We start from the raw sequence: 27589 nt of genomic DNA, 5'->3' as shown, positions 1-27589 counted from the left end.
AATTTCAAAGATTTTACCAAGTTACAGTTCATATAAGGAAATCAGTTAATTGAAATATATTCATTAGGCCCTAATCTATGGCTTTCACATGACTGGGCATACTTGGGGGCCAGGACCAGCCAATCGGAATTTGTTTTTTTTTTTCTGTACAAAAGGGCTTTATTACAGACAGAAATACTCTGCAGTTTCATCAGCTGTCCGTGTGGCTGGTCTCAGACGATCTCGCAGGTGAAGAAGCCGGATGTAGAGGTCCTGGGCTGGCGTGTTTACACGTGGTCTGTGGTTGTGAGGCCAGTTGGACATACTGCCAAATTCTCTAAAAACAATGTTGGATGCAGCTTATGGTAGAGAAATTAACTTTCAATTTCCTGGCAACAGCTCTGGTGGACATACCTGCAGTCAATTGCATTCTCCCTCAAAACCTGAGACATCTGTTGCATTGTGTTGTGTGACAAAACTGCACATTTTAAAGTGGCCTTTCTTGTCCCCAGTACAAGGTGCACTTATCTAATCAAGTCAATTTCCTGATATGCCACACCTGTCTGGTGGATGGATTATCTTGGCAAAGGAGAAATGCTTACTAACAGGGATGTAAACAAATTTGTGCACAACATTTTAGAGAAATAACCTTTTTTGTGCGTATGGAAGATTTCTGGGATCTTTTATTCCAGCTTATGAAACATAGGACCAACACTTTACATGTTGCATTTGTATTTTTGTTCATTATAGTTGAGATTTAATTGAAAATAATGCAATTGTTGCTTAGTTGCTTTTTTCATTAATTAACCACTAGAAACTCATGGACAATATAGACACAGATATAACTGTTACGGTGAGTGAATGAGGACCCAAAAGCGAACTAACTTAAACAGAGCTTCTTTAATAACCAAACTGTGGTAGGCTCAGATAGACCGGCAGATTCCGACAGGACAGGACAAGTTTACAGCAAACATGACGATAGTCTGGCTCAGGCATGAAACACAACAAACAAGAATCCGACAAGGACAGGAACAAAAACAGAGAGAGATATAGGGGACTAATCAGAGGGAAAAGGGGAACAGGTGGGAGAAGGGGTGACGAGGTAGTCAAGAGGAGACAAGGAACAGCTGGGGGAAAGCGGGGGAGAAAAGGTAACCTAATACGACCAGCAGAGGGAGACAAGGTGAAAGGAAAGGACAGAAAGACACAACATGACAATACATGACAGTACCCCCCCACTCACCGAGCGCCTCCTGGCGCACTCGAGGAGGAAACCTGGCGGCAACGGAGGAAATCCTCGATCAGCGCACGGTCCAGCACGTCCCGAGAGGGAACCCAACTCCTCTCCTCAGGACCGTACCCCTCCCAATCAACGAGGTACTGGTGACCACGGCCCCGAGGACGCATGTCCAAAATCCTGCGGACCCTGTAGATGGGTGCGCCCTCGACAAGGATGGGGGGGGGGGGGGGAGACGAGCGGGGGCGCGAAGAACGGGCTTAATACAGGAGACATGGAAGACCGGGTGGACGCGACGAAGGTATCGCGGAAGAAGAAGTCGAACTGCGACAGGATTAATGACCCGAGAAATACGGAACGGACCAATGAACCGCGGGGTCAACTTGCGAGAAGCCGTCTTAAGGGGAAGGTTCTGAGTGGAGAGCCAAACTCTCTGACCGCGACAATATCTAGGACTCTTAGTTCTTCGCTTATTAGCAGCCCTCACAGTCTGCGTCCTATAACGGCAAAGTGCAGACCTGACCCTCTTCCAGGTGCGCTCGCAACGTTGGACAAAAGCCTGAGCTGAGGGGACGCTGGACTCGGCGAACTGAGATGAGAACAGCGGAGGCTGGTACCCGAGGCTACTCTGAAAAGGAGATAGCCCGGTCGCAGACGAAGGAAGCGAGTTGTGGGCGTATTCTGCCCAGGGGAGCTGTTCTGACCAAGACGCAGGGTTGCGAAAAGAAAGACTGCGTAAGATGCGACCAATAGTCTGATTGGCCCGTTCTGCTTGACCGTTAGACTGGGGGTGAAAGCCGGAAGAGAGACTGACGGAAGCCCCAATCAAACGGCAAAACTCCCTCCAAAATTGAGACGTGAATTGCGGACCTCTGTCCGAAACGACGTCTGACGGAAGGCCATGAATTCTGAAAACATTCTCGATGATGATTTGTGCCGTCTCTTTAGCAGAAGGAAGCTTAGCAAGGGGAATGAAATGAGCCGCCTTAGAGAACCTATCGACAACCGTAAGAATAACAGTCTTCCCCGCTGACGAAGGCAGTCCGGTGACAAAATCTAAGGCGATGTGAGACCACGGTCGAGAGGGAATGGGAAGCGGCCTGAGACGGCCGGCAGGAGGGGAGTTACCGGACTTAGTCTGCGCGCAGACCGAACAAGCAGCCACGAAACGACGCGTGTCATGCTCCCGGGTGGGCCACCAAAAACGCTGGCGAATGGAAGCAAGCGTACCCCGAACGCCAGGGTGGCCGGCTAACTTGGCAGAGTGAGCCCACTGAAGAACGGCCAGACGAGTAGGAACGGGAACGAAAAGAAGGTTCCTAGGACAAGCGCGCGGCGACGGAGTGTGAGTGAGCGCTTGCTTTACCTGCCTCTCAATTCCCCAGACAGTCAACCCGACAACACGCCCCTCAGGGAGAATCCCCTCGGGGTCAGTGGAGGCTACTGAAGAACTGAAGAGACGAGATAAAGCATCAGGCTTGGTGTTCTTAGAGCCCGGACGATAAGAAATCACGAACTCGAAACGAGCGAAAAACAGCGCCCAACGCGCCTGACGCGCATTAAGTCGTTTGGCAGAACGGATGTACTCAAGGTTCCTATGGTCAGTCCAAACGACAAAAGGAACGGTCGCCCCCTCCAACCACTGTCGCCATTCGCCTAGGGCTAACCGGATGGCGAGCAGTTCGCGGTTTCCCACATCATAGTTACGTTCCGACGGCGACAGGCGATGAGAAAAATACGCGCATGGGTGGACATTGTCGTCAGAGAGGGAGCGCTGAGAAAGAATGGCTCCCACGCCCACCTCTGACGCGTCAACCTCGACAACGAACTGTCTAGAGACGTCAGGTGTAACAAGGATAGGAGCGGATGTAAAACGATTCTTGAGGAGATCAAAAGCTCCCTGGGCGGAAACGGACCACTTAAAGCACGTCTTGACAGAAGTAAGGGCTGTGAGAGGAGCTGCCACCTGACCGAAATTACGGATGAAACGACGATAGAAGTTCGCGAAGCCGAGAAAGCGCTGCAGCTCGACGCGTGACTTAGGGGCGGGCCAATCAATGACAGCTTGGACCTTAGCGGGATCCATCTTAATGCCTTCAGCGGAAATAACAGAACCGAGAAATGTGACGGAGGAGGCATGAAAAGTGCACTTCTCAGCCTTCACAAAAAGACAATTCTCTAAAAGGCGCTGGAGGACACGTCGAACGTGCTGAACATGAATCTGGAGTGACGGTGAAAAAATCAGGATATCGTCAAGGTAAACGAAAACAAAGATGTTCAGCATGTCTCTCAGGACATCATTGACTAATGCCTGAAAGACAGCTGGAGCGTTAGCGAGGCCGAAAGGAAGAACCCGGTATTCAAAGTGCCCTAACGGAGTGTTAAACGCCGTCTTCCACTCGTCCCCCTCCCTGATGCGCACGAGATGGTAAGCGTTACGAAGGTCCAACTTAGTGAAAAACCTGGCTCCCTGCAGGATCTCGAAGGCTGAAGACATAAGAGGAAGCGGATAACGATTCTTAACTGTTATGTCATTCAGCCCTCGATAATCTATGCAGGGGCGCAGAGACCCGTCCTTCTTCTTGACAAAAAAAAACCCCGCTCCGGCGGGAGAGGAGGAGGGGACTATGGTACCGGCGTCAAGAGCTACAGACAAATAATCCTCGAGAGCCTTACGTTCGGGAGCCGACAGAGAGTATAGTCTACCCCGGGGGGGAGTGGTTCCCGGAAGGAGATCAATACTACAATCATACGACCGGTGTGGAGGAAGAGAGGTGGCCCTGGACCGACTGAACACCGTGCGCAGATCGTGATATTCCTCCGGCACCCCTGTCAAATCACCAGGCTCCTCCTGTGAAGAAGAGACAGAGGAAACAGGAGGGATAGCAGACATTAAACATTTCACATGACAAGAGACGTTCCAGGAGAGGATAGAATTACTAGACCAATTAATGGAAGGATTATGACAAACTAGCCAGGGATGGCCCAAAACAACAGGTGTAAAAGGTGAACGAAAAATCAAAAAAGAAATGGTTTCGCTATGATTACCAGAAACAGTGAGGGTTAAAGGTAGCGTCTCACGCTGAATCCTGGGGAGAGGACTACCATCCAGGGCGAACAAGGCCGTGGACTCCCTTAACTGTCTGAGAGGAATGTCATGTTCCCGAGCCCAGGTCTCGTCCATAAAACAGCCCTCCGCCCCAGAGTCTATTAAGGCACTGCAGGAAGCTGACGAACCGGTCCAGCGTAGATGGACCGACAAGGTAGTGCAGGATCTTGAAGGAGAGACAGGAGTAGTAGCGCTCACCAGTAGCCCTCCGCTTACTGATGAGCTCTGGCTTTTACTGGACATGAAGTGACAAAATGACCAGCACAACCGCAATAGAGACAGAGGCGGTTGGTGATTCTCCGTTCCCTCTCCTTAGTCGAGATGCGGATACCTCCCAGCTGCATAGGCTCAGCTCCCGAGCCGGCAGAGGAAGATGGTAGTGATGCGGAGAGGGGGGCAACGGAGAACGCGAGCTCCTTTCCACGAGCTCGGTGACGAAGATCAACCCGTCGCTCAATGCGAATAGCGAGTTCAATCAGGGAATCCACGCTGGAAGGGACCTCCCGGGAGAGAATCTCATCCTTTACCTCTGCGCGGAGACCCTCCAGAAAACGAGCGAGCAAAGCCGGCTCGTTCCAGCCACTGGAGGCAGCAAGAGTGCGAAACTCAATAGAGTAGTCTGTTATGGATCGATTACCTTGACATAGGGAAGACAGGGCCCTGGAAGCCTCCTCCCCAAAAACAGATCGATCAAAAACCCGTATCATCTCCTCCTAAAAGTCCTGATACTGGTTAGTACACTCAGCCCTTGCCTCCCAGATTGCCGTGCCCCACTCACGAGCCCGTCCAATAAGGAGAGATATGACGTAGGCGACACGAGCAGTGCTCCTGGAGTAAGTGTTGGGCTGGAGAGAAAACACAATATCACACTGGGTGAGGAACGAGCGGCATTCAGTGGGCTCCCCAGAGTAACACGGCGGGTTATTGATTCTGGGCTCCGGAGATTCGAAAGCCCTGGAAGTGGCCGGTGGATCGAGGCGGAGATGGTGAACCTGTTCTGTGAGGTTGGAGACTTGGGTGGCCAGGGTCTCAACGGCATGTCGAGCAGCAGACAATTCCTGCTCGTGTCTGCCTAGCATCGCTCCCTGGATCTGGACGGCTGAGTGGAGAGGATCCGAAGTCGCTGGGTCCATTCTTGGTCGGATTCTTCTGTTACGGTGAGTGAATGAGGACCCAAAAGCGAACTAACTTAAACAGAGCTTCTTTAATAACCAAACTGTGGTAGGCTCAGATAGACCGGCAGATTCCGACAGGACAGGACAAGGTTACAGCAAACATGACGATAGTCTGGCTCAGGCATGAAACACAACAAACAAGAATCCGACAAGGACAGGAACAAAAACAGAGAGAGATATAGGGGACTAATCAGAGGGAAAAGGGGAACAGGTGGGAGAAGGGGTGACGAGGTAGTCAAGAGGAGACAAGGAACAGCTGGGGGAAAGCGGGGGAGAAAAGGTAACCTAATACGACCAGCAGAGGGAGACAAGGTGAAAGGAAAGGACAGAAAGACACAACATGACAATACATGACAATAACAATTCAAACTATATATGAATACATTTTTTGAAGTCATTGAAGTATAAACTACCAAACAGACTGAAATTTCAGGCGACCTTTTCAAATAGCTCTTACCCTAAAAGGGCCTTATCAAACTGTTCACAATTTCACAGTATTATTCCAACCTTATTTCAACCTACACATGGAAATCACATTTTTGTGCCAGATAGAACATTATTACTAAACCCAGATTGACATTTCAGAACTATAAGGTTCTATCTGCAATTGCAACCCCTAAAAAAAACTGATTTTACAAATGTCTCAGGATTTTGATACTCTGCACTTTAGGTAGGCCTATCTGACATTTGAGTCTTTTTACTTTTTGTATGCAAACCATGATATATATTTTTTTTTTTATGTAGCTTTTCCTAAACACTATTACAATTGCTGTAGTCTATTGTCAACTATTTGACCTATTAATTTATATTTTATTACACCATCAAAGCCATAGAAATAACTGTGTGAGCCTATATGAAAAATGTATTAGATAGCATGGCATTATGGGAATTAATCTATTTGCAGCAGGAGCAAAGCTCCCCAATCATACATTATGCAGACCTCCACACACCCACATTATATTTAAAAAATCATGCTGGTCATGTGCAATAGTAAAGATATGTCAATATTTACCAAAAATGTTTTAAATGTAAATATTGAAAACAACTCTAAGTCCACTTGGATGAATCCGAATGGCTGCATGGGGACTTTCCTCAGTTAAATCGGCTGTTTGATGATGAAGGATAAATCCATCACATGACAACGTGAAGGAAGGGGTTTTAACAGCATGCACGATTGTCCACACCGACACCAGACCAAACAGCCATTTTCTCTCTACATCCCCAAAGCTGTATTAGGCACAGGCAGCTAAGGACAGGGAGGCAACATAAGGAGAGAGAAGGGTGCAGTCTGTATTGGAGGTTTCCTCTATATTACTACCCCAGGCATTTCCATTGGAAACCCCTCTTCCCCCCCTTTTTTTTGCAGAAGTACGAAAAGATGTAACGCTTGTGAGGCAGTAAAGAATGGGGGAGGGGTAGAGGAGGCAGGCACGCATACGATACGAGTGAGTGGGAGTAGGGAGGAGAGAGTGGAGGAGGGGTGGAGAGTGTGAGCATCTTTTGCAGTCGTTCAGGCTGGCAGAGAGGCAGTTCGATTGGCTGAGGGGAAGAATAGCGTCACGGCCACAGTGAGGGGAGCTCTGAGGATGCACGGCTGAGCTGGGAGGAAACACATTACATTCACTGGGAGTTTGCATGGAGAAGAGCTGAGCCTTCAACCAGCTGCACACTGGGAAGTGGCATCTTCTACAAATTAATACGACCCTCAGGTGATATCGTCTGGACTCAACCATCCCCTCAAGGACTCTTCATATCCAGCCGTCGTTGATCCGTCTGCTCTAACAGCTCTCCAACTATGAACTACCTGCGCCGGCGTCTCTCTGACAGCACCTTCATCTCCAACCTGCCCAATGGCTACATGACGGACCTCCAGAGGCCTGATCCCGCTCAGCCGCCTTCCCCAGCTACAGCAGCCCCACCCAAATCTCCCACGGTGGGGTCGACGCCGCCCGTCACCTCCCCTACCCCCTCCCCGGCCCCGGAGAGGAAACCCCAGCCGTCCCAGTCCAGCGGGGCAGGCTTCTTCAGCTCCATAACCAACGTAGTCAAGCAGACTGCTGCCTCAGCAGGGCTGGTGGAGCAGTCCGCGGTCACGACACCCAAGAAGTTCAAGATCCTTCTGGTCATCGATGAACCACAGCAGGAATGGTGAGCAACAAGCTGTGTCTTGCTGTAGAAAGATGTGATGTGAAGATGTGAATTATTAATGTGTTGATGTACATGTTGTTTGTTGTTTTGTAAACCCGAAGCTGTCCTCTTGGCCAGGTCACTGTTGTAAAATAGATATTCTGCTGAGCATCCTTTTTGAAAAGAGGAGCTCTCAGTTGGACCTAGCTTGTGGTAAAGTAAAGGTTCAAACAACCTGTCAGCCAACAGGTCTGGTGTCCATCAAGCTCTGCAGGTCAGATTTGATCAGGGTACTTGCACGGGTCGTCTGATGCCAGTGCATGTCTATCTAATGACAAAAAACAGATGCAGTGCTCAGGAGGAGAGGAGGAAACAAGGTCCACTGACTGACTCACCATCGTAATGATATTACAGCACCGGGAAGTCTTTTTATGGCTTGCCTCACCCATATACTGTGGTTCCTGCAGTAATTGAATTTGTTGGTTTATGCCCCCTTTGACATGACATTTTTCTAAATTACAGATTGGCCTTGCAGCAGGACGAAAATCCAATATATTTTGAGGAGTTGTTGTTTTTAAACTCAATCATTGGTTTGACTTGGTATTCCAAGAAACCAGTGTGCATTCTGCCGCTATTTTGCATATTAGCTCCGTTTCCTGCAACCACCTGTGAGTGTGCGTACGATATAAACCAATTTAATTTGATTAGTCTAATCAACTCAGTGAACTCAAACATAGATTTGCATCATTGCGGAGAAAGCCAATGCCATGAATCTTCAACAACCAGTGAGTGCATGGGAAATGCATTTGTGTTTTCTTGATTAAGTAAAGACTGCAGTGATGTCCAGTCACCAATGAGGATTCCCTTTCCCACAGACATGGCATCGTTATAGGATGCATTAATGGAAAACATAAGTGATACATAGGCTAGGAGTAGCACTTGAAACATTGAGTGGAAAATGACAATGTTAGTTCAGACAGACTCTCTAATGCTGTGTGTTGGGGAGGGGGAGGCAGGGGAGGAGGCAGATCGAGATCTACTTTAAATCAAGCCTCTTTTTCTAACGTTCTGCATAATTTAAGGCAACTGCAGTGTTGTGAGTGAAAAGGTTGACTTATGGTTGATTCCTCTTGAAACTAGAACCAAAGAAATGCTTACATTTTATTTTATTACAAAATGTAATCCATGGAAGGGTTCTTTGGGGGAAGGATTGTTGAAATATTTTACATTTGTATCTTAAAGCAAAATTGAGAAATAGTTAATTGAAGTTGGAATATTTGTAACATTTTGGCCTTACCCAGGCCTCCTTTAAGACTCCATCATTTTTCATTTATATGTGCTACAAACCAAAAATTGGTGTCATATGAAGCTTTACCAGTTTGGCAAATTCTTCTATAAAGTTGCACATAATATACTCTATGGGTATATCAAAGTTCCAAATCAAATCAAATTTATTTATATAGCCCTTCGTACATCAGCTGATATCTCAAAGTGCTGTACAGAAACCCAGCCTAAAACCCCAAACAGCAAGCAATTCAGGTGTAGAAGCACGGTGGCTAGGAAAAACTCCCTAGAAAGGCCAAAACCTAGGAAGAAACCTAGAGAGGAACCAGGCTATGTGGGGTGGCCAGTCCTCTTCTGGCTGTGCCGGGTGGGGATTATAACAGAACATGGTCAAGATGTTCAAATGTTCATAAATGACCAGCATGGTCGAATAATAATAAGGCAGAACAGTTGAAACTGGAGCAGCAGCACAGTCAGGTGGACTGGGGACAGCAAGGAGTCATCATGTCAGGTATTCCTGGGGCATGGTCCTAGGGCTCAGGTCCTCCGAGAGAGAGAAAGAAAGAGAGAATTAGAGAGAGCATATGTGGGATGGCCAGTCCTCTTCTGGCTGTGCCGGGTGGAGATTATAACATAACATGGCCAAGATGTTCAAATGTTCATAAATGACCAGCATGGTCGAATAATAATAAGGCAGAACAGTTGAAACTGGAGCAGCAGCACGGCCAGGTGGACTGGGGACAGCAAGGAGTCATCATCTCAGGTAGTCCTGGGGCATGGTCCTAGGGCTCAGGTCCTCCGAGAGAGAGAAAGAGAGAAGGAGAGAATTAGAGAACGCACACTTAGATTCACACAGGACACCGAATAGGACAGGAGAAGTACTCCAGATATAACAAACTGACCCTAGCCCCCCGACACATAAACTACTGCAGCATAAATACTGGAGGCTGAGACAGGAGGGGTCAGGAGACACTGTGGCCCCATCCGAGGACACCCCCGGACAGGGCCAAACAGGAAGGATATAACCCCACCCACTTTGCCAAAGCACAGCCCCCACACCACTAGAGGGATATCTTCAACCACCAACTTACCATCCTGAGACAAGGCTGAGTATAGCCCACAAAGACCTCCGCCACGGCACAACCCAAGGGGCTGGACCTCTGCTTTGGGGATCACCCTTATGATATATTAAAAACAAACCATTACATTTTAAGTGAGAAGTAGGTATTGGTCCCGAAAAAGAAAGGACATTTACATGAGCACCAATGCCTACTCCACCCATCCTCTACCAAGGTTTTCCAGCACACAACTTTGACTTACTACAGTAGCTATGTTAATATATTGTACTTCAAACAACGTCTGTGCAGGTTGCTTAGGATTCAAACCTTCTCAAACTGCCTAATTCACACTCTTCAATGGAATAATGGCTATTAAAATGATGTATACAGTGTTTTCAGAAAGTATCCATATCCCTTGACGTGTTCCACATTTTCTTGTGTTACAGCCTGGGGAGGGGGTTATGCAGGGACCAATGGGTTGCAGGAACGCCCCAAATTACGGTCCGCAATCACACACTATTAGCAAACGCGCACAGTAGTACACACCCCACAGTCCCTGTCCATTGCCACTCAACAACCTAATCAATGAAAATAAGCACACACCGTGCGTGCGTATGCGGGCTGGTATGTGTGTGTTGGGACAGGGAGGAGGTGTCAAAACTATACACGAAAGGGAATGCTAAAATGTCTCATCCGAGAAGCGAACCCAGGACCTTTGTATTGGTCGTCACTGGTTACCACTGCCACAAAGTCATAAATCCCATCTATTTCTAACATTTCTCTTCTTAAAATCTGATTTAAAACCTAACCACACTGCTAACCTTGTGCCCAACCCTAGCCTTATATTAAGACACATTTTTACGATATAGACCTTTTTTACTGTGTGGCTGTGGTAACTAGTGGAAACCCATCAGATTCCATGGCAGTGACATTAACGCTTACGCTATGAACCCTCTCATGAATGCATTCTCTTGACCCAATTTAAATGGACAGTATAGTGATGACAGGATGTTTTTGTTGTTGTTTATTTACTCAGTACTGATTGAACGTTTATTTTTTGTCTTACTTGGTTATAAAAAAGAGCTGACAGTCACATAGCTAACCAAGTTAGCAAGCCTGGCATTTTCCTTTCACTGCACAAAGGTCATGCAAGCAAGCAATGATGTTGGTGGTGTTTCACCTGGGTGCACCCGCACCCCCTGGCTACCTTGTACTTGGATGGCGACTTCAGGTTTTCGGGAATACATTGAAAAGTAACTTGACACTTTGTTAATCGACTAAGCGCAAATTTGGACTAATGACAAGAAGAAAATTGCATTGACAGAGGAGGAGCATACTGAATCAATGCATAAAGTAAGGGCTGTATTGTTAGCCAGCTACAGTGTAAAGCAAGACATATTGATTAGTGCATGAGTAACACTAACTACATTTTAACACCAAGCTAAAGTTGGTTTTATATTCACACATTCGGACATTCATCAGACATTCATCAGACATTTAACAGACATTCACCAAAAGCCATTTAAAATGGTAAAATTCAATAACTAATTCATTCACAGAAACAGAAAAATAGATATGATTTATTCTATAAATGTCTAGCATACTTTTACAATGTTTTTTTATATTTAAAAAATCCAGTTCTGATTTGATGGAAATACATAATATCTTAAAAATGCAATTTAAAGCTGTATAAATCAATAACTAATTCACCGTTTGTCACAGAATCATCAAACAAGATAGGATTTATTCTATAAATGTCTAGCATACTTTTACAACCTTTGTTTTGAATACAAATTCCAGGTAAGTCAAGGGGTTTAGCTATTTTGGAATTAAGAACATTTCCAATAACTTCATTTTCAAGAATCTAATTTCCTATTAACTTTTTGCTCAAGGAGGAGCATAAGAAATGGCTCAAAAACATTTCCAATAACCTTTTTAAAGAATAGCAACTTTGCTTAACTTTCTTCTTAAATCTATAGTTAAGGAAAAAATGGCAGTTGAGAAGAAATTTCTTCTTAAGAAGGTTTTGTGAATCTGAACTCAGAGTCATTAAGAACCTTTGGGTGGTTGTTCTTGGTGACTGGAATCACAGTAGACTGTTGGCTGAGTGATAACGTAAAGATATAATTAAAGATAGGGCCTAACTCCTCTGCACAGGAGGTGAGCAGGCGGATGGATACCTACAGTATGTTGTCAGGTCTGGGGCTTTTTCTGGGTTTGTTTCATCTAAAGACACTGCATTCATCAAAAAGAGTTTTGAGTGGATGTAAGCCCTTCAATCACCAGCTCCGAGTCCAAATCCTTATCCTTAAGCTACAGTATGTCTCAGTGAGAGACAGAATACAGGCATCTCTGAATACATGTTGAAACGAACAGGGGCTTGCAGTTCATCAGTTTTGTTAGGAAAATAATTGCCATTTGCTGGAATGGCCAGAGGAATGCGCAACAGAGACTGACGCTGAGCCCTTTCCTGGACTAACCCTCTTACCCAGTTCTCACCTTGCGGTGTAGCTCGCTGGTAGAATCCCTTTGACCAGTATTATGGGGGTGGCAGGTAGCCTAGTGGTTAGAGCGTTGGGCCAGTAATCAAAAGGTTGCTAGATCAAGTCCCAGAGCTGACAAGGTAAAAATATGTTGTTCTACCCCTGAACAAGGCAGTTAACCCCCTGTTCCTAGGCCGTCATTGTAAATAATAATTTGTTCATTAACTGACTTGCCTAGTTAAATAAAGGATCAAATGCGTCAAGGTTTGGGTAAATTAAATCCGAGGGAGGATTGGCATTTGGGGGATTATTCCATTGGAGAAGAAACTCCCTGCTGTACTGGATCTGTGTTGAAAGATATTGATGACTTTGTGCCAGGTGTCCATAAAAAAAAAGACAGCTAACTCCATATTCCTGAAAGAAATTAGAGGACTAGTTCAACATGGCTCTATATATAAATAATTGCATTAAGTGATTTAAAACAGTAATCTAAAACTGGACAAACAGTCAAAGAAACACCTTGCTGCTGGTTGCTGCAAGAGCATGACTTTGCTCTTGTTACTTGGGTCCTCTGCTGATTCTCCTCAGACATACTATATGTAGCTACACTACATGACCAAATGTATGTGGACACCTGCTTGTCAAATATCTCATTCCAAAATCATGGGCATTAGTATGGAGTTGGTCCCCCCTTTGCTGATATAACAGCCTGCACTCTTCTGTGAAGGCTTTCCCACTAGATGTTGGAACATTGCTGCGGGGACTTGCTTCCATTCAGCCACAAGAGCATTAGTGAGGTCGGGCACTGATGTTGGGCGATTAGGCCTGGCTCGCAGTCGATGTTCCAATTCATCCCAAAGGTGTTCGATGGGGTTAAGGTCAGGGCATTGTGCAGACCAGTCAAGTTCTTCCAAACCAATCTCGACAAACCATGGATCTTGCTTTGTGCACGGGAGCATTGTCATGCTGAAACAGGAAAGGGCCTTCCCCAAACTGTTGCCACAAAGTTGGAAGCACAGAATCGTCTAGAACGTCATTCATTGTATGCTGTGGTGTTAACATTTCCCTTCACTGGAACTAAGGGGCCTATCCCGAACCATGAATAAGAGCCCCAGACCATTATTCCTCCTCCACAAAACTTTACAGTTGGCACTAGGCATTGAGGCAGATGCCTTTCTCCTGGCATCCGCCAAACCCAGATTCGTCTGTCAGACTGCCAGATGGTGAAGCGTGATTTATCACTCCAGAGAATGCGTTTCCACTGCTCCAGAGTCCAATGGCGGCGAGTTTTACACCACTCCAGCTGACAATTGGCATTGGTGATTATAGGCTTGTGTGCGGCTGCTCGGCCATAGAAACCCATTTCATTAAGCTCCCGACAAACAGTTCTTGTGCTGATGTTGCTTCCAGAGGCAGTTTGGAACTTGGTAGTTTGTGTTACAACCGAGGACAGACTATTTTTTACATGCTACGTACTTCAGCACTCGGCGGTCCCATTCTGTGAGCTTGTGTAGCCTACTACTTCGCGGCTGAGCCGTTGTTGCTCCTAGATGTTTCCACTTCACATTAACAGCACTTGTAGATGACTGGGGCAGCTCTAGCAGGGCAGAAATTTGATGAACTGCCCTGCTAAAGGTGCGATCCTATGACGGTGCCATGTTGAAAGTCACTGAGCTCTTCCGTAAGGCCATTCTACTGACAATGTTTGTCTATGGAGATTGCATGGCTGTGAGCTCAATTTTATATAACTGTCAGCAACGGGTGTGGCAGATATAGACAAATCCACTCATTTGAAAGGGTGTCCACATACTTTTGTATACAGCACCTTCGGAAAGTATTCAGACCCTTTGACTTTTTCAATATTTTGTTACGTTACAGCCTTATTCTAAAAAAATGTTTTATTTTTTATCCTCATCCATCTACTCAGATTCTTTTGCAAATGTATTAAAAATAAAAAACTGAAATACCTTATTTAGATAAGTATTCAGACCCTCTGCTATGAGACTCGAAATTTGGTTTCCATTGATCATCCTTGAGATGTTTCTACAACTTGATTGGAGTCCACCTGTGGTAAGTTAAATTGTTTGGACATGATTTGGAAAGGCACACACCTGTCTATATAAGATCCCACAGATCCCACAGTGCATGTCAGAGCGAAAAGCAAGCCATGAGGTCAAAGGAATTGTCCGTAGAGCTCCGAGACAGGATTGTGTTGAGGCACAGATCTGGGGAAGGGTACCAAAAACTTTCTGCAGTATTGAAGGTCCCAAAGAACACAGTGGCCTCCATCATTCTTACATGGAAGAAGTTTGGAAACACCGACTTCCTAGAGGTGGGTGCCCGGCCAAACTGAGCAATCAGGGGAGAAGGGCCTTGGTCAGGGAGGTGACCAAGAACTCGATGGTCACTCTGACAGAGCTCTAGAATTGCTCTGTGGAGATAGGAAAACCTTCCAGAAGGAAAACCATCTCTGCAGCACTCCACCAATCAAGCCTTTATGGTAGAGTGGCCAGACGGAAGCCACTCCTCAGTAAAAGGCACAACAGCCCGCTTGGAGTTTGCCAAGAGGCACCTAAAGGACTCTGACCATGAGAAACAAGATTCTCTGGTCTCACGTTACCAAGATTTAACTATTTGGCCTGAATGGAAACTTGGCACCATCCCTACGGTGAAGCATGGTGGTGGTAGCATCATGCTTTGGGGATGTTTTTCAGCGGCATGTACTGGGAGACTAGTCAGGATCAAGGGAAAGATGAACGGAGCAAAGTACAGAAAAATCCTGCTTCAGAGCACTCAGGACCTCAGACTGGGGTGAAGGTTCACCTTCCAACAGGACAACGACCCTAAGCACACAGCCAAGACAATGCAGGAGTGGCCTTGGGACAAGTCTCTGAATGTCCTTGAGTGGCCAAGCCAGAGGGGGACTGGAATCCAATCAAACATCTCCGGAGAGACCTGAAAATAGTGTGCAGTGACGCTCCCCATTCAACCTGGCAGAGCTTGAGAGGATCTGCAGAGCAGAACAGGAGAAACTCCTCAAATATAGGTGTGCCAGGCTTGTAGAGTCATACCAAAGAAGACACGAGGCTGTAATTGTTGCCAAAGGTGCTTAAACAATGTACTGAGTAAACGGTCTGAATACTTGTGTAAAGTTGATATTTCAGTTTATTTTATTTTGTACATTTGCAAAAATGTATAAAAACCTATTTTTGCTTCGTCATTATGGGGTATTGTTTGTAGATTGATGAGGGGAAAACACGATTTAATCCATTTCTGAATAAGGCTGTAACATAACAAAATGTGGATAAAGTCAAGGGGTATAAATACTATCCTAATGGACTGGATATAGTGTGTACACAGTAGGCTATGCAGATGGCAACTGTAGCCTGAGGGACATAGCTGTGTTTGGATGACATGCTGCTTGATGGATAGTGGCTATTCAAGGTTGAGTCCTGTGTATGTGCATGATTCATCTCACCATGCAAAATGGATGCTACTACAATAACATGGGCAGAGTGGACACATTACATTTATTGGAATTTGGCATACTGCAGATGCATTTATTATATTGGTGTGTATGTTAAATCCGTGCAAGCTCCGTTTAACAAAAATGACCACTATGCTTGCACTGCAGATATGCTGTAGCCTAGGTCTAAGTAATGCTCGATATTTAAATTCAAGTCACGTTGCATCACGAGTGATTTAGCCCATTTAGGTAATAGGATCATACTCATTTCATTTGAAAGGATGCCATGTCTTTTGGCTCCACATAAAAGCAGACAGTCAACAGCCTAAGAGGAAATAAAATCATTGTTTTCTTATAGAATTTGTCAATGTATTGGCAATCATTAAATAATACCATATAATGTGAAACATCAAAAGTCTAGAGTTTATCAAACGGTTAACAGTTATGGAAACATTGAAGACATCTGAGTAAACTACATAACCTTTAAAACGACATTAAAAACAACAGTGTGTGTCAGTGTTGAAACCAGCAGGCCACATCAATACAAAACAGCTATTTTCTGTTAGACCTCAGTAATTTCCTCAAAACCTCAGTAATTTCTGGCTCCTAAACCTTTTCCAAAAACCCATAGCCATCAGCTGAAAGATTTGTGCAGCTCAGTATTGAAGCTTCCCTGTTTCATGTTTCAACCACTTAGCCACTAGAAAGACCTGCCGCTCAGTCTCAAAGCCTGCCTCAGGCCAAGCACCACATACATATTTAATGTGTCTACAATTTGAGTCAGTTCGGAGGCCCTCTCTCATTTTACATTCTTTGGGATTGGTGGCCAAATCACGTCACGCCTGCTTCCGGGTTTGGGCTCTCCATTTCTGTCTGTCTCTGACCATCTTCTCCACTGTCCCATCTCTGCTGATGTTGTTGGAGCTCTGTTTCCACCTCTGTATTCCAATGAACATCTATTCTTGGGATCAAGTCTCTGAACTCTTTCTCAGAAAATGTCCAGTCCAAGTGAAGTCTTCTAGTGTGATGCAAGAACCAGGCCATCAGTGAAGTCTTCTAGAGTAGGTCTTCTAGAATAGAATACAAGGTCCATAGTATTTCTCTTGTCTGATTTTCGCCACATGACCTAATCTAATCTAACCTTGATCAACTCCAGACTTCACAGCAAAGCTTCTTTTTTTTCCCTTTATTTAACTAGACAAGTCAGTTAAGAACAAATTCTTATTTTCAATGACGGCCTAGGGGCAGAACGAGCTTGTCAGCTCAGGGGTTTGAACTTGCAACCTTCCGGTTACTAGTTCAATGCTCTAACCACTAGGCTACCCTGCCGCTTGTGTTGTTTGTTTCCACAGTTGCTGTACAACTGTATTATGATGTTAACAACATGGGTGGGGATTCCATGAATTCGTAAGTTCTTCCACAGGCTTTCGTGGTGGATGCTGTCATAAGCCTTCTAGAAGCGAATAACGTTGATGCAGAGCTGCCGTTGCTACTCACTACATTGCACAATGATGCTCCTGAACCCGAAGATATGGTCTGTACAGCTCCTTCATCCCCTAACACCCCACTTGTTAGTTTCCTTTAGCGTTTTGTCTACAGCTGAAGACATTCGTTGTACGAGGATTTTGCAAAAGATCTTCCTGGGAACTGTGAAGTGTGCAATGCCCTTCCAGTTGTTGCAGTCATGTAGTGTGACCTTCTTAGGCGACTCCCTTTGTCCAATCTGAAGGTATCTTTCCATTCATCCAGATATCAGTGAAGAGTGGAAGAAGGATGTTTGCAGCCAAGACCGATTTTAGCCCTAGGTTATCATAACCTGAACCTTTCCCATTGTTTATGTCTCAATCTTCTGGATGTGCCACAGATTAGGTTAGTGAATTTGTATACTGTTCCTTGCTGGTTACTTGCCACTGCTTTTTCAGCTGCCCTTGCCAGCTCCTCCAGGGAGACCCGTTTGTCTCTTCTTACTAGCCTTTTGACTCGTGTGACGATTTTTCTGTGCTGCTCCTCCAATTTATTTTTCAGCCTTTGTAATTTGGCATCTGTTGTTTTCTTTTTCAAACAACAGTCAGTCAAACAGAAGGGGAGTCGGGAGTGTGAGGAGTAGGAGAGCTATGGGAGTTTTGCCTCGGTCTGATTGCCCTATTGATTTTATTATTTTTATTTAACCTTTATTTAACTAGGCAATTGATTTTATCGTTGAATCATTGGCCATCGTTAATCATTGGGCTTTTCGGTTGTGGTTGTATTTCATGAGGATTAGTTGTTTGACTACAGGCCTTTACTCAGATGAGTGTAGAAATGAGCTTTTCTTTCAGTGCCCAATAACGAAATCTTATTAGAATGCCTGTGGTGGTGATTCATTGTTCAGAAGTGTTCCCGCTGTCACCTTGAAAAGCATAGGCCTAATTACAGACATGGATGTGATGAATGCATAATCACTTAATTGTCTATGAGTCTGGGATACTAAAATAGCAGATATTATGTTTCAACAATAACAGTATTTAACCCATACAATGGTTAGGTAGATATCCACAGACAATATACAGTATCAGGCTATAACTTTTGTGTATCCTGTGTCTCCTGCATTTAGCACAGACACTAAAATGGAACCAGGCAGGAATACTCCAGTCTCACTACCAACTGACAGAAAAAAAGACTAGGCAATGAGCACTGGTAAACAGAAACCATTCTGAATTTTGAATGATAGCAATGCACAATGTTTTTCTCACAAATTACACCTATTATGTCCTTATTATTATGGCTGGGAATGTCAGTGCTGACAGTCCCTGTAACTTGGCAATATCACTACAGGCATTTAAGAAACGTTTTCTCCTCTTCTCGACTATTTGAATTAGTGGCTGCCAAGGAGCGCTAGACAAAGATTAAAACAGTGCTATAGGAATGTTCTGAAAGCATGATTAACCTGGAGAATAAATAGCATAGTAGTATAATGACCAAAGCTCGCCTCTGATTATGACAAATCATCCCTCCGTTATTGTGATTATATTTTTAACAAATGAAATGAAAACGCAATTAGAAGCAATTGCTCCCAGAATGGGTCAAATATTTCACTGTGTCAGTTTATTGTAAAAATTATTTTTGTTTTTAAGTGGTGTAGTGATGGTGATATGCTAGCTTTTTGTGAATACGTCCTGACTTCTTTAGGTGTATGAGAGGACATGGTGTCAGTTCTGACATGACCCTCTCCCACTGCTGTTCCCATTGTCCACCACATACAGTACCAGTCAAAAGTTTGGACACACCTACTCCTTCAAGGATTTTTCTTAATTTTTTACTATTTTCTACATTGTATAATAGTAGTGAAGACATCAAAACTATGAAATTGCACATATGGAATCATGTAGCGACCAAAAAGTAACCAACTCAATTGGGTTGAGGTCAGGTGATTGTGGAGGCCAGGTCATCTGATGCAGCACTCAATCAATCTCCTTGGTCAAATAGCCCTTACACAGCCTGGAACCTGTGTTTTGAGTCATTGTCCTGTTAAAAAACAAATGATAGTCCCCACTAAACGCTGTGGTAGCCATGCTGTTAAGTGTGCATTGAATTCTAAATAAATCACTGAAAGTATCACCAGCAAGCACCCCCACACCATCACACCTCCTCTTCCATGCTTCACGGTGGGAACCACACATGCAGAGATCATCCGTTCACCTACTTTGCGTCTCACAAAGGCGGTTGGAACGAAAAATCTCAAATTTGGACCATTAGACCAAAGGACAGATTTCCACCGGTCTAATATCCATTGCTCGTGTTTCTTGGCCCAAGCAAGTCTCTTCTTATTATTGGTGTCCTTTCTTTGCAGCAATTCGACCATGAAGGCCTGATTCACTGTCTCCTCTGAATAGTTGATGTTGAGATGTGTCTGTTACTGGAACTCTGTGAAGCATTTATTTGGGCTGCAATTTCTGAGGTTGGTAACTCTAATGAACGTATCCTCTGCAGCAGAGGTAACTCTGGGTCTTCCTTTCATGAGCCAGTTTCATCATAGCCATAGCGCTTGATGGTTTTTGCGACTGCACTTGAAGAAAATGTAAAAGTTCTTGAAATGTTCCGATTTGACTGACCTTTGAGCTGTTCTTGCCATAATATGGACTTGGTCTTTTACCAAATAGGGCTCTCTTCAATGTAGAAAATAGTAAAAATAAAGTAAGTGACTCCAAACTTTTGACTGGTACTGTAGATTGTGTTGTCCTCTTAGCAGAGATCATGGCTTGAAGACTGACCCCAGGACTGTATATCAAATCAACCGTTTGACACTGCCACCCTCTAATGCCATTAGCCTATACATTAGCCTATACATTTACTGTGCAAAGTACAAATCTTTATGATATCAAACTCCTCTTTCTGCATACAATGCAAATAACATTAGGAAGTGTTGTTTCCCTTGTCAAAATACATGATCTGCATCTGCATCTTATACATTCAGCATGACTCCACACTCTTAGAAAAAAAGGGTTCCAAAAGGGTTCTTCAGCTGTCCCCATAGGATAACCCTTTTTGGTTCCAGGTAGAACTCTTTCGGGTTACATGTCAAACCCTCTGTACAAAGGGTTCAACATCAAAGGGTTCAACATCAGCCCGAATACAACAGATGTAGGTAGACCTTATCGTGAAATGCCTACTTACAAGCCCATAACCAACAATGCCATTTTAAGAAAATAGAGTTCAGAAAATATTTACTAAACAAACAAAAGTAAAAAAAATAGCACAACCCTCAAAGTGATAGATAATAAACAGTGAGTAGCAGCAGCGTAAAAACAAGGGGGGGAGGGTGTCAATGCAAATAGGCCAGGTGGCCATTTATTTAATTGTTCAGCAGTCTTATGGCTTGGGGGTGAAAGCTGTTAAGGAGCCTTTTGGATCTAGTCTTGGTCCCAGGGTCCTTAGCTTAGTGATGAGCTTTGTGGGCATTTTGGTGTTGAACACTGGGCTGTAGTCAAGGAAATGCATTCTCACATGGATGTTCCTTTTGTCCAGGTGGGAAAGAGCAGTGAGGAGTGTGGTTGAGATTGCCTCGTCTGAGGATGTGTTGAGGTGGTATGCAAGTTGGAGTTGATCTAGGGTTTCCGGGATGATGGTGTTGATGGTGTTGATGTGAATCATGACCAGCCTTTCAAAGCACTTCATGGCTACTGACAGGAGTGCAACAGGGTGGTAGCCATTTAAGCAGGATACCTTCGCTTTCTTGGGCACAGGGACTGCTTGAAACATGTAGGTCTAACAGACTCGGTCAGTGAAGACGCTTGCCATTTAGTCAGCACATGCTCTGAGTACACGTCCTGGTAATCCGTCTGGCCCCGCGGACTTGTGAATTTTGACCTGTTTAAAGGTTTTGCTCACATCGGCTACAGAGAGCGTGATCACACAGTCTTTCCGGAACAGCTGGTGCTCTCAAGCATTCTTCAGTGTTGCTTGACTCGAAGCGAGCATAAAAGGCATTTGGCCTGTCTGGTATGCTCTCTTTTATGCTGGGCAGCTCGCGGCTGGGTTTCCCATTGTAGTCCGTCATGTTTTGTAAGCCCTGACACATCCGACGAGCACCAGAGCTGGTGTAGTAGGATTCAATCTTAGTATTGAAGCTTTGTCTGTTTGATGGTCTGAGGGTATAGCGGGATTTCTTATAAGCGTCCAGATTAGTGTCCCACTCCTTGAAGGTGGCAGCTCTAACATTTAGCTCGGTGAAGATGTTGCCTGTGATCTATGTCATCTGGGTGGGATATGTACTTATGGTCACTGTGGGGACGACGTCGTTGATGCACTTATTGATGAAGCCGGTGACTGAGGTGGTATACTCCTCAATGCCATTGGATGAATCACGGAACATATTCCAGTCTATGCTAGCAAAACAGTCCTGTAGCGTAGCATCTGCGTCATCTGCGTAAGCAGGAATCAGGAGTATAGAATTATGGTCAGATTTTCCAAATGGAGGGCGAGGGAGAGCTTTGTATGCGTCTCTGTGTGTGGAGTAAAGGTGGTCTAGAGTTTTTTTTTCTTCATTTGGTTGCACATTTCACATCCTTGTGGAAATTAGGTAAAACTAATTTAAGTTTCCCTGCATTATAGTCCCCGGCCACTAGGAGTGCCGCTTCTGGATGAGCATTTTCTTGTTTGTTTATGGCTCGTTGAGTGTGGTCTTAGAGCCAGCATCGGTTTGTGGTGGTAAATAGACAGCTCCAAAAGTACAGATGAAATCTCCATTTATAGTGTGATCTACAGCTTATCATGAGGTACTCTACCTCATGCGAGCAATACCTCAAGACTACCTTTAATATTATACATTGCGCACCAGCTGTTATTGACAAATAGACACACATCCCGACCCCTCATCTTACCGGACGTAGCTGTTCTGTCCTGCCGATGCACGGAAAACCCAGCCAACTGTATATTATCCATGTCATCGTTCAGCCACGACTCGATTACAATTTTTAATGTCCAGTTGGTAGGATAATCTCGGACGGAGTTTATCCAGATTATTCTCCAGTGATTACATTGAACGGATGGTAGAGGCGGGTTACCCACTCGCCAAACAAATTCTCACAAGGCACCTTGATCTGCGACCCCTGTATCTCCTTATTTTCTACATGTGAATGATGGGGGTTTGGGCCTTGTCCAGGAGCAACATTATATCCTTCGTGTCAGATTCATTCAAGAAAAAATCTTTGTCCAGTTTGAGGTGGGTAATTGCTGTTCTGATATCCAGAAACTATTTTCAGTCATAAGAGATGGTAGCATCAACATTATGTACAAAATAAGTTACAAACAATGCGAAACAACACAGAAAATAGCACAATTGGTTGGGAGCCAAAATGGGTTCTATATGGAACCAAAATTATTCTATCTGCAACAAAAAAGGGTTCTTCAAAGTGTTATTCTATGGGGACAGCCGAAGAACCCTTTAAGGTTCCAGATAGCACCTTTTTCTCTAAGAGTGCATGAACAACTGTGTATAAAGACAACACTGTGATGTCAGAGGTTGTTGAACTTGAGTTGAACTGTCTATAGATAAACTATAGCCAAGAACCAAGACAAAGTGTGGGAACAGTCTTCCTTTGTTAAACAGAACTGGGACAGCACTCACTCACAGAATGGCTGCTCAGTACAATATCATCCTGCCTCAGAAGGAAATATGAGAAACAAAGCAGCACTTATATTCACTAGCTGTTCTTTGCTTGCTACCTGTTTGAAGTGGCAGAGTGGCATGTCAATTTCCCCTCAACTGACAGGCTTTCAATTGCATACTCACTAGTGGTTCTGTATTGACTTTGTGCATTGCAATGAAGCATATAGGCCAGATCACCTATCACCATTATTCTGGAAGTGTCACAAATATGGCATGCTACAGAGGCCTCTTGAGATACTAACTTGATGAATAAACCCAGATATAGGAGGTTAGCATGTCAATCAGGACCAGAAGCTTCCCCCAACCTCTGATACAGGATCAGATAACTTATCCCCCTTTTTATTTATTTAACCCGGTAAGTTGACTGAGAACACATTCTCATTTACACCAACAATAGTTACAGGGGACAATAGTTACAGGGGAGAGGAGGGGGGATGAATGAGCCAATTGGAAGCTGGGGATGATTAGGTGACCGTGATGGTATGAGGGCCAGATTGGGAATTTAACCAGGACACCAGGGGTAACACCCCTACTCTTACAAGAATTGCCATGGGATATTTTAGTCCCATCTGAAAGACCGCACCCTACACAGGGCAATGTCCCCTATCATTGCCCTGGGGCATTGGGATATTTTTTTAGACAAGAGGAAAGAGTGCCTCCTACTGGCCCTCCAACACCACTTCCAGCAGCATCTGGTCTCCCATCCAGGGACCAACCAGGATCAACCCTGACAGGGTAGCCTAGTGGTTAGAGTGTTGGACTAGTAACCGGAAGGTTGCAAGTTCAAACCCCCGAGTTGCCAAGGTACAACTCTATCGTTCTGCCCCTGAACAGGCATTTAACCCACTGTTCCTAGGCCATCATTGAAAATAAGAATTTGTTCTTAACTGACTTGCCTAGTTAAATAAAAACCCTGACCAGCCCTGCTTAGTTTCAGAAACAAGCTCAAATGTTATTGGTCACATGGTTAGCAGATGTTATTGCGAGTGTAGCAAAATGCTTGTGCTTCTAGTTCTGACAGTACAGCAATATCTAAAAAGTAATCCAACAATTCCACAACAACTACCTAATACATACAAATCTAAGTATAGGAATGGAATAAGAATATATAGATGAGCAATGACTGAGCGGCACAGGCAAGATGCAATAGATGGTATAAAATACAGTATTTACATATGAGATGAATAATGCAAGATACTGTATGTAAACATTATTAAAGTGGCTACTCATCCATTTATTAAAATGGCCAATGATTTCAAGTCTGTATGTAGGCAGCAGCCTCACTATGTTATTGGCTCTGGTGGTTGTTGTCCCTGGTGATCTTTTTGGCCTCCTGTGACATCGGGTGCTGTAGGTGTCCTGGATAGCAGGTAGTTTTCCCCCGGTGATGCGTTGTGCAGACCTCACCACCCTCTGGAGAGCCCTGTGGTTGTGGGTGGAGCAGTTGCCGGCATGGATTGATAAGGGGGGAGAGCCATGGAGTAGTGATGAAGGGGGTCGAGGTCAGGTCATGTTAAGGGAGAAATACAAGTTTATGGTCCATATCACTTCTTGTCCTGCCTAGTAGGAAAAATACAATGTTTGTACAGATGTGTAGTAAGGGTTAAATGTCAGTGCTTGTGTGAAAAGGTTTTTGTCTAATGCAGCTGTATTGATCCTCTGGGAAGAATAAACTTGGTTAAGCTTTCATTGTCGCCGTAGAGTTTTTACTCTGAAAATTAGAACCTAACAAACCAAAAAGGGTTCTCCTATGGGAACAGCCGAAGAACCGTTTTTGAACCCTTTTTCTAAGAGTGTAGCAAGGCAGACAGCCATCACTCAATCACTTCAGTTGCGCAGTGGAGACATATAGTGACTAGGATATTGGTGAAGGAAGATGAAGACATGATCATAATTTCGTTTCTCTTTGTCTGACATCTAAATCAACCAATCAACGGTTAATTGTAAATCACTCATCAAACAAACTAAAAGAGTTTGACTATTTGTTTGTTTGGCGTTGTTTTCACAATGGATGGAAGCGAATACTGATGAAACATTAGTATTCAGGTAATACTTGCTCCCATCGTACCGCAACCTGTCAAGATCATCTCTGAATCATCTTACTCTCACACAAACATCCATTTTTAGAGGCCATTTTAGCATGTCTGAAATGTGGAACATATTTGGAACACATTTTCATGTATACAATTTGATTGACCCAAACACTGACTCGTTCACTCACTCAATCTCTGTCTTTTTGCTCCCATTTCTATCTTAGACTTGGGTATAGATCATTTGAATACGAGAGTTATAACTACAGGACATTGATATTTCCACCATTGTGTCTTTTCTTACAAATGTTTCTTCACATAATATGGCCCTTAATATTTAAAGTGTGGATTGTAATTATACCTTCATAGGATTATAATGGATGGCACCAATTTTTTTGATTTTTTTATTCACCTTTATTTAACCAGGTAGGCCAGTTGAGAACCAATTCTCATTTACAACTGCGATCTGGCCAAGATAAAGCAAAGAATGGTATGTTTGGTGGCATGAGTGAAGGAGGCTTTGTTGTGAAATAGGAAGCCGATTCTAGATTTAATTTTGGATTGGAGATGCTTAATGTGAGTCTGGAAGGAGAGTTTACAGTCTAACCAGACACCTAGGTATTTGTAGTTGTCCACATATTCTAGGTCAGAACCGTCCAGTGTAGTGATGCTAGTTGATTTGGAGGGTGCGGGCAGAAATCGGTTGAAGAGCATGCACTTAGGTTTACTAGCATTTTAAAGCAGTTGGAGGCCACGGAAGGAGTGTACAGAAGGAGTGTTGTATGACCTTGAAGCTCGTTTGGATGTTTGTTAGCACAGTGTCCAAAGAAGAGCCAGATGTATACAGAATGGTGTCATCTGCATAGAGGTGGATCAGAGAATCACCAACAGCAAGAGCAACATCATTGATATATACAGAGAAAAGAGTCTGCCCGAGAATTGTACCCTGTGGCACCCCCATAGAGATTGGCAGAGGTCCGGACAACAGGCCCTCCGATTTGACACACTGAACTCTGAGAAGTAGTTGGTAAATCAGGCGAGGCAGTCATTTGAGAAGCCAAGGCAATTGAGTCTGCCGATGAGAACGTGGTGATTGACAGACTCGAAAGCCTCGGCCAGGTCGATGAAGACTGCTGCACAGTACTGTCTTTTATCGATGGCGGTTATGATATCGTTTAGGACTTTCAGCGTGGCTGAGGTGCACCCATGACTGCTGAGATGTTGGACGGGGTAGGGTTAGGCAGGTGGAAAGCATGGCCAGCAGTGGAAAAATGCTTATTGAAATTGTTGATTATCGTAGATTTATCGGTGGTAACAGTGTTTCCTATCCCCAGTGCAGTGGGCAGCTGGGAGGAGGTGTTCTTGGACATGGACTTTACAGTGTCCTAAACTTTTTGGAATTAGTGCTACAGGAAGCACATTTCTGTTTGAAAAAGCTAGCCTTAGCTAGATAAAAGCTCTCACAGTAATGATGCATCATTTGATCTGTAGTCATCTTACTCATCAGTAGCTACATTAGACTGCACGCTCTTAGAAGACAAACCTCAACCTTCATCACAACACCAGCCACCTCCATCTAGATCTCAAATTGGGCTCATCACTTTGAGAACTGCACTGATTTATAAATAACATAAAAAGGGCTCCATCTACAGTACACGGCATCTGTTGTTCCGTGCATGGGTAATTTACCAGCAATTCTACATGGATCGCTTTGAAATGTCTGGCGCCTGAATTCTGTTATAGACGGTCAGTTATTATTGATGATGACACCATATGGTCCTGGACAAGTGGCATGTAGGCTACTTCATTCAATGCAGGAAGGTGGACTTTATTAGCATGTGCAATGGTCAGGGTACAGAGCAAAAAAACCTAAGCTCAGGCGGTTGATTGTAGGTTTAATCATCTCTGCCTCAATGCATAGACCTACATGCTATGTAATGTAACCAACTGGAGTTTCAACCTGAGCCACAAGACTGTTAACTCGCTGAGCAAAGCCAAGGCATTAGCTCGGGGAGCTAATGCAAGTATTCAGGTCTCAGGGAAGGTTAATCGTGAGTTTGGTTCTGAACCACCTCTGTTCTACAAATATATTCAGTACATCCTCCACAAGAAATCTAAGTTGAAGTAGGAACTGAATCAGGGAGACGGTTGTGATGCTTAAACCAGGGCTGCCAAACATTCTCCCTAGAGATCTACCGTCCTGTGGGTTTTCAGTCCAACCCTAATTTAACACACCTGATTCTTCTAATTAGCGGCTCAACAAAGCCGTTAACTAGCTGAATCAGATACGCTATATTAGGGTTGGACTGGAAACCTACAGGACAGTAGACCTCCAGGAAGAGGGTTTAATTTAATGCATTGTCACTGTAATTCTGTCTCTGAGTCATGTCTTTGGCAGCCCTACATATATCCATTCACAGAGGCCATTTATCATAACACAAAGTATCTACAGGTTTTCATTCTACTGTGACTGTGCTGGCGTGATTCATATTCA

General features: G+C 44.4%; 1 protein-coding gene across 1 annotated transcript in view; it reads left to right on the top strand.

Moving 5' to 3' along the window:
• The first annotated feature begins 6633 nt into the window (after positions 1–6633).
• LOC110531996 (synapsin-2) overlaps positions 6634–27589 on the top strand; it is a 35295-nt gene continuing 14339 nt past the window's right edge. Inside the window, exon 1 of the mRNA XM_021615559.3 lies at positions 6634–7648. Coding sequence (XP_021471234.2) covers positions 7296–7648 — 353 coding nt within the window. The 5' untranslated portion in view covers positions 6634–7295. The remainder of the gene's footprint in view (positions 7649–27589) is intronic.

The sequence above is a fragment of the Oncorhynchus mykiss genome, chromosome 9 (assembly GCF_057628025.1).
Source record: "Oncorhynchus mykiss isolate SJ-2025 chromosome 9, ASM5762802v1, whole genome shotgun sequence".
Classification (NCBI taxonomy): Eukaryota; Metazoa; Chordata; class Actinopteri; order Salmoniformes; family Salmonidae; genus Oncorhynchus; species Oncorhynchus mykiss.
The sequence above is the reverse complement of the archived record's forward strand: the minus strand, read 5'-3'. Positions and strand labels throughout refer to the sequence as shown.